This window comes from Ochotona curzoniae, unplaced genomic scaffold, assembly GCF_017591425.1.
Source record: "Ochotona curzoniae isolate NIBS_2020 unplaced genomic scaffold, NIBS_Ocur_1.0 contig_2210, whole genome shotgun sequence".
In the NCBI taxonomy this organism is placed as follows: domain Eukaryota; kingdom Metazoa; phylum Chordata; class Mammalia; order Lagomorpha; family Ochotonidae; genus Ochotona; species Ochotona curzoniae.
In genome coordinates, this window is record NW_024465369.1 from 35159635 (window position 1) to 35172709 (window position 13075).

The window sequence follows — 13075 nt, forward strand, 5'->3', positions numbered from 1 at the left end:
TACCCAGCTCTAATTCCTGACTCCAGCTTCCTACTAAAGCAATTCCTAAAAATAGCCATATGGCTCAAGTAACTGGGTTCCTGCTGCTCCCTTGGAAGACATGGCTTGAATTTCTAGCTCCCAGCTTTAGTCCAGCCCCCAGCTGTTGCAGGCCCTTGGGAAGTGAACCAGCAGATGTGTGCTGCCTTTGTTTCTGTTGCTCTGCTGCTCAAATACAAATGAAAGGATTTATTGGGTACCGTAACAGCATATCAACATGCAGTTAAAGAGTTTCATATTGTATTTTATTTGCTAAGTTACATATTTATTTTTTGGATTTTGTTTTTGTGCTGTCTAATATTTTGTGCTATTCTAATATTTAAATGGTAGATGCTATCTGTGTATGGGACCATATTGTTAAACATTATCTGTTTATTTGAAAGGCACAGGTAGAGAAGGTGAGGCAAAGAGAGTGTGAAAGACCTCCCGTCTACTGGTTCATTCCCCAAGTGGCTGTAATGGCCAGGGTTGGGCCAGCGTGAAGTCAGGAACCAGAGCTGCTTCTAGGTCTTGGATGTGGGTGCAGGAACTCTCTCACTTGAGCCATCCTTCACTGCTTTCCCAGGAGCAAACAGCAGGGAGCTGGATCAGAGATAGAACAGCTGGGTCTCAAACTGGTGTCTGAATAGGATGCCAGCATTACAAGTGGTGACTTGACTTACCTGTCATAGTACTGCCATCCCTATCTTTTTTTCTTTTGCTCAGAGTATTCACCTGGGTTAGCATTTCTACTTTATTTCTTCATAAATATAGCCTGTCTTATAATGCAATGATTCTCATTCCTTTTCCTACTGTCAGCCTACTTGGTGGGTGACTCTCACTTCTTCGTGGCCCTTTTACTTTATATTGTGGTTTATCTTAATTAATATAGAAGTCTTCGTTTCTTGAAAGCAAGATTTATATTGATTTGTCTTTACAACTGATTCTCAATAGAGTGCTTTTTATTTGAGTTAATCCACAGTATCTTTTAGGGGTAGTTTCTTTATAACTTGAGGTTTTCAAATTGGTTATCCAAATATTTCATTTTGCCTCTTTGATAATGGTCATGACTTCTGGTTAATTTTAAAACTTTGGACTTTGACAACTTTCTATTGTTGAGCCTATGTTTTTTTTTCTGTGACTTTTTTTTAAACAGTGTACTTACATAGAGATTGATCAAGCCCCTGCAACGTATGCTGTGGTACTTAGTCGCCCAGCTTGGTTATGGGGGGCGGAAATGGGAGCCAATGAGCATGGAGTTTGCATTGGGAACGAAGCTGTGTGGGGAAGAGAACCAGTTTGTGATGAAGAAGCACTCCTGGGCATGGACCTCGTGAGGTTATTTTTCTGTTACATTTTTACACCATGGAATATGTCTCAATTTAAATATTAATGTAACGCCAGTTTTATTTTCCCAATTTTGGATTTTGATACTTTACAGTTGTGTCAGATGTGCTTCAGATTACCAGTATGCAATTTCATGACTCTCAGATGTCATTATTTGGGAGAAGGGAAGGAGCTGGAAATTAAAATGTACGTGAATTACCTAATCATGCCTTAACTAATTTCCACAATAGCTCATGTGATACATTTGCATTGTTTTACAAATGAGATACCTAAGGGTCAGAGACAAATAACTTCTTTTTTTTTTGGACAAATAACTTGTTAAGAAGTTAGCAAATTGGAATTTGAACATACATCTGGGTCTAAAAATTTTGTTTTCATGATTCTAAGCTAGCTTCAAAAGACCATGTTTAAGAGGTAGATTTTATTTTATCTGTTAATTTGAAAGAATTTCTACTTTAAATATAAACACAGAATCTCATGATCATGAAATTTATCAAAGAAAAATAAATTTCACTGAATCTATGAACTGTAATACTTTTATTTTAGACTTGGCCTTGAGAGAGCTGATACAGCTGAAAAAGCCCTCAATGTTATTGTTGATTTATTAGAAAAACACGGCCAGGGTGGCAACTGCACAGAGGGTGTGATGGAATTCAGCTATCACAACAGTTTCCTGATAGCTGATAGGACTGAAGCTTGGATTCTGGAGACTGCAGGGAGGCACTGGGCAGCAGAGAAAGTACAAGGTATGGAAAGCTTTTCATGATGTGGTTTGTTTTACAGTGAACAAAATACACCCTTAACTGTGATTATTGCATCTAGTTATCTTCTAAAATTTATAAACCAGTGCCATGAAGGATTGAATTGTAGTGAAAGAGCACTATAAAGAGCTTTCAAAGGTTAAAAAAAAAAAGAGGTGTTATCTCTGGGGATAGCAGTTTCATGTTATTGGTATATACTACTTGTACAATAATCTTTTGGCTGCTTTAAAGTGTGCTTTTTTTTTTTTTTTTTTTTTTACTTTTTATTAACTCATTACTATTTCTTCTAACATTGTGCTAAACCCTAGTATCATTATGTGAAACCCAAACAGAGCAGTTTGATGTTTTTAGATAATTTTGCTTTTCCTTTCCTGTGTTTTTGATGATGTGAAAATAATTCTAAAAGTTAATGGACAGTGCACACTATCTTTTTTACTTTTTAAATTTTGAATGGTGGAGAGGAAAAAAAAATGGGACAGACACAGAGAGATACTTCATCCAATGGTTCTCTCCCCAAATGCCCACATCAGCCAGGGCTGGGCCAGGCCAAAGCAGGAAGACTGGAACTCAATTCAGGTCTCCCACACAGGTTGCAGGGTCCCAAATACTGAATCATTAGCTACTTTTTCCCCATGGTACACATTAGCAGAAAGCTAAACTGGAAATGAAGCCGGGACTCTCAAACCCAGTCACATATGGAAGCCAGCACCCAATACCTAGCCATACATTTTTTAAAATTGTACTTTTGCATGAACTTTTTGAAGTATCTTGTTTTTCAAGTGAGGAAATTCAAGGTGGCAGATTAAAGTCTTGAAATTTTAATCTGTCTCTCCTGGTACTCAGTTTAATGTTCTCTCAGCAGAGCATTGTTCAAAGCAGTCATGTGCTCCTTGTGTGCTTGACTTCTGAATCTCCCAAGTTTACTAAGGAGATAAGATATATGTGTGAAAATGTTAAATAAGGCATGAATGGTACATAGATGCTGTGAATATTTTGAGAAGGGAAAGGTCACTATGAGCCAGAGGAGTCCTGAGGGGCTTTGTGAAGGTCACCTTGAGGATTTGGACATGGTTTACCAGAAGCATACATTGCCACTTTTTTTAAATAAATGGTTTTGTTTGTTTCATTAATTAATTTTTTAATTGGAAAGTCAGATTTACAAGCAGAAGGAGAAAGAGAGAAAAAGACCTTCAATTCACTGGCTTACTCCCCAAGTGTCCACAACAGCCAGAGTTGAGCTGATCCAAAGCCAGGAGCCAGGAGCTTCTTCTTGGTCTCCCATGTGAGTTCAGGGTCCCAAGGCTTTCGGCTGTCCTCTACTGCTTTTCCCAGGCCACGAGCAGGGAGGTGGATGGGAAGTAGAGCAGCTGTTATACAAACCAGCACCCATATGGGATCCTGGAGCAAGCAAGGTGAGGATTTAACCACTAGGTTACTGCTCTGGACCTGCCACTTATTTTGGAAGACATTTTGTTTGATATTTTGCTTTATATGTTTTGTATTTTGTTTCATATATTTGGTGTTTAATAATAGAGAAGATTGAACTTAGACCACTTTTCTTAATGTGATAATTGGCTTGCTTGAGCCATCAAAAACTTTTTTTTTTTTTTTTTAAAGATTTATTTTTATTTTTTCATTGGAAAGGTGGATATACAGAGAGGAGAGACAGAGAGGAAGATCTTCCGTCCGATGATTCACTCCCCAAGTGAGCGCAACGGTCGATGCCATGCCGATCCGAAGCCAGGAGCCTCTTCCGGGTCTCCCACGTGGGTGCAGGGTCCCAAAGCCTTGGGCCGTCCTCGACTGCTTTCCCAGGCCACAAGCAGGGAGCTGGAAGGGAAGCGGGGCTGCCAGGATTAGAACCGGCGCCCATATGGGATCCCGGGCGTGCAAGGCGAGGACCTTAACCACTGCGCCACCGCGCCGGGCCCTCAAAAACTTTTAAAATTATTTTTTGTTATTTATTTGAAAGCCAGAGCTATACAGAGAGAGGAAGAAAGAGAAGAGAGAGCAAGCTTCCATCCACTGGTTTGTTCTCCCAGTGACTGCAATGGCCAGGGTTGGGGCCGGGCTGAAGCTAGGAGTGTCTGGAGCACACCTGGGTGCAGGAACCCAAGCACTTGGGCTGTGTTCTGCTGCTTTCCCAGGCTCATTAGCAAGGAGCTCGATTGGAAGCAGAGCAGCCAGATCTCTAACCAGCATCACAGGCGGCAGCTATACCTGTTACACCCCAGTGCTGGCTCCATTTCTTTTGTTATTAAATGTGTTAAATCAATGAGAGAAATTAATGAACAGATTCTGTTGACTGAGCTCGGTGCTGCATGGGATGCTCTTGTCATATATCCGAGTATGAGTCTGTTCAGGTCCCAGGTGCCCTGCTTCCTGTCCAGCCTCCTGCTAGTCTTCCTGGAAGGCAGCAAGTGGTTACCCAAGTAGTTGGGTTCCCGATGCCCATATGGGAGATCTGGTTGGAATTCTTGCTTCTTGGCTTTATCCTGTCTACTATGGACATTTCTGGAGTGAATCAGTGAAAGATACCTATTGTCCCTCTTCTCTTACCCTCCTTCTCTGTATTATTCTGTCTATCCAGATAAATAAATCAATCTTTAAAAAAGAGAGGAAAAAAGTTACCTTGCCATCCAAAATAAATAGCTTCATTGGTCTGATTATCTGTTTATAGACTATCTTTGCCAGCTAGTTTCTCTTTATGTTACAAAGTGAGACCAATAACAAAATCATTAAAGTGTAGGGAGTCATCTATTATATAGACAAGTCCTCTTCTCTGACTTTGAGGACATGATTAACTCTAATTTTTTAAAAAGATTTATTTGTTTATTTATTGGAAAGTTAGATATACAGAGAGGAGAGACAGAGAGGAAGATCTTCTATCCGATGATTCACTCCCCAAGTGACCACAACGGCCGATGCTATGCTGATCCGAAGCCAGAATCCAGGAACCTCTTCCAGGTCTCCCACACGGGCGCAGGGTCCCAAAGCTTTGGGCCGTCCTCGACTGCCCTCCAGGGCCACAAGCAGGAGCTGGATGGGAAGTGGAGCTGCCGGGGTTAGAACCGGCACCCATACGGGATTCTGGCGGGTTCAAGGCGAGGACTTTAGCCGCTAGGCCACGCCGCCGGGCCCAACTCTAATTTTTTAAAAAGATTTATTTATTTGTAAGTCAGAGGGACTTTCTGGTCTACTCTTCAAATGAATGGAATGGACAGTACTATGCCAGGTCAAGGTCAGGAGTCAGGAGCTTCTTTTTATTTAAAGGTTTACTTATTTTTATTGGAAAGGGAGACATACAGGAAGGAGGAGAGACAGAGAGGAAGATCTTCCGTCTGATGATTCACTCCCCAGGCAGCCACAGTGGCTGGAGCTGAGCCAATCTGAAGCCAGGAGCCCAGAGCCCGGAGCCTTTTCCTCCAGGTCTCCCACACGGGTGCAGGGTCCCATAGCTTTGGGCCGTCCTCGACTGCTTTCCCGGGCCACAAGCAGGGAGCTGGATGGGAAGTGGGGCTGCCAGGATTAGAACCGGCGCCCATATGGGATCCCAGCGCTTTCAAGGCGAGGACTTTAGCTATTAAGCTATCATGTTGGGCCCAGAAGTCAGGAGCTTCTTACAGAACTCCCACATGGGTAGCAGGAGCCCAAACACTAGGACCATCTTTTGCTGATTTTCTCAGCCATTAGCAGGTAGCCTATTTGGAAGTAAAGCAACCAGGAAATGTATCAGTACCTGCATGGAAATGTGGCACTGCAGATAGCAGCTTTATATGCTACACTACAATACCGTCCCCTCAAATGTGGGTTTTGTAATGAGAACATCCCAAGAACAACTTTGTTAGAAGAATCAATTTTCGCTAGGCAGACTGTCATTCTACACCAGTTATAATTTTTTATTATTTATGCCATGTGTTATTATCTCTTTAAAATGATTTTTTCTATCTAGTATTTTGCACAACAATATTCTTGGAATTTATATTTCTGTTCTAAAGTTACTTATTTTGATTTTAGGAAACCAACTCCTAGGAAAGGGTGATATATATCTAGAATATGAGAGGAACAAAACTCAACAGTAAGCAATCTAGTTGGAAAATCAGTGAAAGATATGAAGAGAAATGTCACCTAAGGAGAGGTGCACATGTGAAACAAGCACATGAAATGATGTTCAGCATCATTTACTGAAAGAGAAATAAAAACAAAACCTACAGTGAAATGATTCCTATATTTCAATTGGAATTGTTCAAATGAAAAATAATGATAGCACTACAGAGACGGAGGGTAGGTGTGCAGCACAGTGCTTCTTGGAATGCCTGCATCCTATATGTGAGTGCCTGGGTTCAAATTCTAGCACCAATTCGTTTCTTGCTAATGCAAACCTTTGGAAGTATCAAGTGCTAGCACAAATACTTAAATTCCCGCCACCCACATGGAGACTCAAATTGAGTTCCCACATCCTGGCCTTATATGACACAGACCCAATTGGTTACCAGCATTTGGGGAGTTACTGTGTATGGATCTTTTTCTTTCTCTGTATCTCTGCTCTTCAAATAAAATAATGTTTTAAAAAGATTTTTTCTAACGATTTATTTATTTTTATTGTAAAGTCAGATATACAGAGAGGAGAAGAAACAGAGAGGAAGATCTTACGTCTGTTGATCCACACCCCAAGTGACCACAACAGCCGGTGCTGAGCCGATCCAAAGCCAGGAGCCAGAAACTAGGAATTTCTAGCTGTGGGCCATCCTTTACTGCTTTCACAGGCCACAAGCAGGGAGCTGGATGGGAAGTGGAGCTGCCGAGATTGAAACAAGTACCCATGTGGGATCCCGGTGCATTCAAGGCAAGGACTTTAGCCACTAGGCCATTGCATTGCGCCCTTAAAAAGATTTTTAAAAATTTTGTTAGGCCCAGCGGCATGGCTTAGTGGCTAGTCCTTGCCTTGAACGCCCCGGGATCCCATATGGGCACCCGTTCTAATCCCGGCAGCCCCACTTCCCATCCAGCTCCCTGCTTGTGGCCTGGGAAAGCAGTCAAGGATGGCCCAATGCTTTGGGACCTTGCACTCATGTGGGAGACCCCGAGGAGGTTCCTGGTTCCCGGCTTCGGATTGGCTCAGCACTGGCCATGGTGGTTACTTGGGGAGTGAATCATCGGACGGAAGATCTTCCTCTCTGTCTCTCCTGCTCTCTGTATATCTGAATTTGTAATAAAAAATAAATAAATCTTTAAAAAAATGTTTTGTTAGAAATTCAGAATTACAGAGAGGAGAGATACATAACTTCTGTCTGCTGTTTCATTCTCCAAGTGACCACAATGGCTGGAGATGAGCTGATCAGAAGCCAGGAGGCAGGGGCTTCTTCCAGGTCTCTCACATGGGTGCAGGATCCCAAGGCTTCAGCCTGTCCTCCACACTTTTCCAGGCCACAGACAGGGACCTGGAAGGAAATTGGAGCAGCCAGGAAAGAAACCTCGTGTCTTCATGGAATCCTGGTGCTTGGAGGTGAAGGATTAGTCATTGAGCCATCATGCTGGCCCCAACAGTTACTTAAGAAACCAAATGGTCAGTTACCCTATGATACTTCAATTGCAGTCTGCACATTTATTCCAGAGAAATAAAACTTACATTCATTTATAGAACCTATCCACAAATATTTATAGCAGTTTTTCCATGATGGCCCAAACTGAAAACAATTAGAAGTTTCACTTCTGAGTGATTAAGCAAACTGCACTCCATTCACACCATGGCATCCTGCTTAGCAATAAAAAGTAATAAAGTGTTGATACTTATGTAGCCTGCATTAATATTAAGAGAATCATGCTGAGTAAAAAAGTCAAAAGTTTATACTGTATGACCCCATTTACTTAACATTCTTGAAATAACAGAGAAATGGAGAATAGACTGATGGCTGCCTGGGTTAGTGAGTGATTGTGGGTTGTTTGACATAAATGGACAACACAAAGGCTCTTTATGGTTTTGAAGTATGATTTTTCGTGGTTGTATCAATGCCAGTATTCTGATTTAGATATTACAGTTTGCTATTGTTACTATTGGAGAAAACTGGGCAGAGGTAAGTCCACAATTATCTAAACAGTTTTAATTTAAAAAAGTAATTCAGGTATCGTTTTGAATAGACGCAGATGCACATTGCACAAATTTGTAAGTCTAATTTACATTAAATAATAATTTAGAATGAGTATGTATAGATACTTTCTGTTAAATCTAACTTTGCTTCTCTTTTCCCTCCTTTTCTTTGAAAATAGAGGGAGTTCGTAATATTTCTAATCAGCTCTCTATAACAACCAAGATTGATCAGGAACACCCGGACATGAAAAACTATGCGAAGCAGCAAGGCTGGTGGGATGGCAAGAAAGAGTTTGATTTTGCTGCCACGTACTCTTATCTCGACACAGCCAAGATGAATGCTTCGTCAGGCAGATACTGTGAAGGCTACAAGCTGCTGAATAAACACAAAGGTAACGTTAGCATTTAGATACTATAGGAATGATAATTTATGTTTTGTGTAGAGATACTGTAGGAGTGATCAAATCTGCTTTGAGAAAATATATTTAATAAAATATGGCTTTTATTCAAACTGAAAACATGATGATATTGCAAGTTATTTTTGAGGTGACTGACCTATTACACAATTGTGAGAGGGTAATGATTCTTTTTGACAGTAAAGTTTAAATTCTCAGATTATTTTTTAGAGATTTATTTATTTAAATGTCAGTGTCAGAGGAGGAGAAAGAGCTCTTCCATCTGCTGGTTTACTCCTCAGACGACTGCAACAGGTGAGACTGAGCAAGGCCAAAAGCAAGAGCCAGAAGCTTCTTTCAGATCTTCTGTTTGGCTACAGGGGCCCAAGCATGTGGCCTATCGTTTGCTGCCTTTCCCAGGCCCTTACCAGGGAGCTGGACAGGAAATGGAACAGCCGGGACATGAAACAGTCCGCAAATGGGATGCCTAAGCTGCTTTCAGCAGCTTAACTCCCTAAGTCAAAACACATTAGTGGATCTCAAATTAATTTTTTAAGTTCCTGTAAATATATCTAAAACATAATTCAATTACTTTCCCTCTCAGAATTCATCAAAACATAGAAAAAGTCCTCTTTAATTGCTGTGTTGCTTTTATCCTTTTACTTTCAGATAGTACTCTTATTGGTTAAATTCTGACAAAAGTCATTATCTAGAACTTCTAGCTAAAAGGACAAATGGATAAGATACAAGAATTTCTTCTTTCTACTTCAAAATCAATCTTGTGCTACTTTCTTAAGAGAATCGGCAGGGAACTGGATGGGAAGTGGAGCAGCCAGGACTTGAACTGGTCCCCATTTGCAATGCAGACATGACAGGAGGTAGCTTAATTTGCTATAGTACAACCATAGACTACAATAGATTTTTAAATCTGTGCAGGTTTTTTTTTATAAGGTTAATTAACATGGCTAAGTTCAAATACAGTAAGAGGAAATCACGATACTAAAAATGAGGAGAAGACCATAGTGTCAGCAAGACTTGAGGTGTCTTCATCCTACAGAATCTTTCTCATCTTGTTGGACAGTTGAAAGGGGGGATGATTCGGGACCAGATACAAGGCTCAGGTGCTAGAGTTTCAGTATCTTTGAGATACACAGGTGAAAGACTCATTTGGTGAGCATGAGCTGGACTCCTCCCCAAGACTACAAATCTGAAAAATGTGATTCTGTTCCATGCCTGAAGTCCAGACCTGCAGTGTGCTACCTGTTGCCCTTGGCTACAGGTAATAGTCTCTTGGAAACCACAGAAGATCCCAGCACATCCCAGGTGTGTTTCTACACCTACCACGTAATTATTTTATTTGAAAAAAAAAGGAATAGAGGATTCATCATATGACCAAAATTCAAGTTTTTTCCACCTTACATAGTTTTCCTCAGCTGTGCACTGAGGCCTCAGTACTCCAACTGTTGAATACTTGAAAGATTCCCAGCTGTATGTTAATTTTATGAACTTTTTTTTTTTAAAGATTTATTTATTTTTTATTACAAATTCAGATATACAGAGAGGAGGAGAGACAGAGAGGAAGATCTTCAGTCTACTGGTTCACTCCCCAAATAGCCACAATGGCTGGAGCTGAGGTAATCCAAAACCAGGAGCCAGGAACTTCTTCCTGGTCTCCCATGTGGATTCATGGAACCAGTTCTTTGGGCCATCATCTACTGCTTTCCCAGGCCACAAGCAGGCAGCTGGAAGGGAAGTGGAGCAGCTAGTACACAAGCTGGCACCCTCATGGGATCCTGAAGCATGCAAGGTGAGAATTTTAGCCACTAAGGCATTGTGCCAGGCCCAGATATGTATGTTTTAAAATCTGCCCAAATGGGGACTGCCATTGTATCATAGCGGGTAACACTGCTTGCTTTGAAACACCAGTATTCCAAATAGATGTTGGTTCATGTCCTGTTTGTTCCACTTCCTGCACATGGGCTGGGAAAGCAACAAAAGTTGGTCCAAGTGCTTGGGCCTGTGTATCTCTGTGGAATACCCAGAGGGAGTATGGTTTTGTTTTTGGGTCCTGTGGTTTTGTTGTCGTTTTAAGATTTATTTTTATTGGGAAGAGAGAAGAAGATGCATAGAGAAAGATCTTCCATCCACTGGTTCATTCCCCAAGTGGCCGCAAAAGGCTCAGAGCTGGGTTGATCCAAAACTAGCAGCCAGGAGCTTTTTCTGGGTCTCCCACCCAGGTGCTGAGTCCCAAGGCTTTGGGCGGTCCTTCACTGCTTTTCCAGGCCACAGGCAGGAAGCTGGATGGGAAGCAGAGCAGCCAGGACATGAACCAGCACCCATATGTGATCCTGGTGCATGCAAGGTGAGGATTTAGCCACTAGCTACTGTGCCAGGCCCATGGCTCCTGGTTTTGACCTAGCCCAGCTTTGGCTGTTGTTGCCATCTAGGGAGTGAGCTAATGATAGATTTTTCTTTCATCCTTTCTTTCTCTGTCCTCTGTGTGTGTGTGTATCTGTAACCTTTAAAATAAATACATTTTTAAAGTGAAATGTAAATGTTTAAATGGAATGAAAATGAAAACCAACCTATCAAAATTTGTGGAATGTTGTGAAATTAGTGCTTACACTTTTTTTGTAGCATTAGATGCTTATGTTAGACAGTAGGAAGATGCAAATCAGAGATGTGAATTTTGAGAGTGGACATTGTAGTACTATGGTACAATGGGTTGTCAGCTACGTGAGATGCCTGCATGCCATCTCTGAATGCTAGCTTCCAGTTAGTGCATCTAGGAGGTGGCAGATGGTGGTTCACCATCATGGGAGATCTGGATGGAATTCCCGTTCCTGGCTTCAGCCTGGCCTAGCCCTGCTGTGTGTATTTGGGGAATGAATCAGTGGATGGAAAATTTTTCTCTATATATGTCTGTCTGCCTTTAAGTTAGATGAAAATAAATAAATATTTTGGTAATAAACACATTTTCACCTTAAGAAACTAAGAAAGTACAAAATAAATCCTAATAAAGAATATCAATAAAGGAAAGAAATCCATAAAATGAAAAGCAAAGAGAATCCATTGAGCCTAAAGCTGATTCTTTGGAAGAGAGCATTATAAAAAACTCTGGGGGCCCGGTGCGGTGGCGCAAGTAGTTGAGGTCCTCGCCTTGCATGCCCGGGATCCCATATAGGTGCCAGTTCTATCCCGGCAGCCCTGCTTCCCATCCAGCTCCCTGCCTGTGGCCCAGGAGAGCAGTCGAGGACAGCCCAAGGCTTTGGGACCCTGCACCCACATGGGAGACCCGGAAGAGTCTCCTGGCTTTGGATTGGCATAGCATCGGCCGTTGCGCTCACTTGGGGAGTGAATCATCAGACGGAAGGATCTTCCTCTCTGTCTCTCCTCTCTGTATATCTGCCTTTCCAATAAAAAAATAATAATAAAAATAAATCTTAAAAAAAAAACTCTGGACAGACTGACCAAAAAAAGAAGATATGGATAGCTTGTATCAGGAATAAAAAGAGATATTGTACACCCTACAGGTATTAAGAAGACAGTAAGAGAATACTTCATACAGCTTTATGCTCATAATTCAATAACTTAAAGGAAATGAACTGATTCATTAAAAGCTATAAACTTCCAAAACTAACAAGAAATTGATGAATTCTGAAAGACACTTTCATTGATTGTATTCAACCTGCAGATTCTCAGCTCAGCAGCTCAAATTTCAGTTGCCTTCTTGTATCCTTAGCTAAGCTACTTGCAGTCAGCCCCACACACAGTTATTCAGGAATCAAGTGCGGATTTGAGCTTTTTTGTTTGTTTCTTTCTCTCTCAGCATGGTGGTCATGGTAGTGTATGTTATTTATAAGGCACAGAGGAAGACAGACAGAAACACATAGGCATCTCCAAGATATCTGCTGGTTTACTCCTCAAATGCCCCCTAACAGCCAAGTCTGGGCCAGGCCTCAGCTGAGGAGACAAGAACTCATTCTGTGTCTCTTCTTGCAGGTGGTAGGGGTCTGTCTTCTTGTTTTTACATGTGGACTGGCATCTGTAAAGGGCTCTACTAAGGCCATGCCAAGGATTTCAAAGTTAAGATTGTTAAAGTAGATAAGATGCAGTGGTTGCAGCAACCTGCTTGTTACATGTTTATGCAGGGTCCTCTGCTTGTGTTGTCCTGTTATATCCCCATTTTATGGTTGACATAAGCCATGTTTGTGCTCTTCATTTATCTCCTGTGAAACTTGAAGAAAGAAAAATATATATATACCCCTTGGCACCCATTGCAGGGTCTTGTACTAGTTGTTGTATATACTTGATAAGTGCTGAATAAATCAACAAAGGTTATTAGGTGCATTGAATTAAATTATAATTTATTGGCAGTTTAACAAAGTTCACTATTGTTTACTTCCCCCCTCCCCCTCCCGGCAATAAGCTAAGAGGCTCAGGGTGTAAAAATAACAGATATTCTT

The 13075-nt window shown here is 41.3% G+C and overlaps 1 protein-coding gene across 2 annotated transcripts in view; it reads left to right on the forward strand.

The window, feature by feature from the left end:
• Positions 1-13075, forward strand: part of SCRN3 (secernin 3) — a 33959-nt gene that overhangs the window by 1758 nt on the left and 19126 nt on the right. For both annotated transcript variants that reach the window (XM_040971740.1, XM_040971741.1), the window contains 3 exons: positions 1175-1356; positions 1912-2111; positions 8394-8606. In XM_040971740.1, the coding sequence (XP_040827674.1) occupies positions 1175-1356; positions 1912-2111; positions 8394-8606 (595 nt within the window). The remainder of the gene's footprint in view (positions 1-1174; positions 1357-1911; positions 2112-8393; positions 8607-13075) is intronic.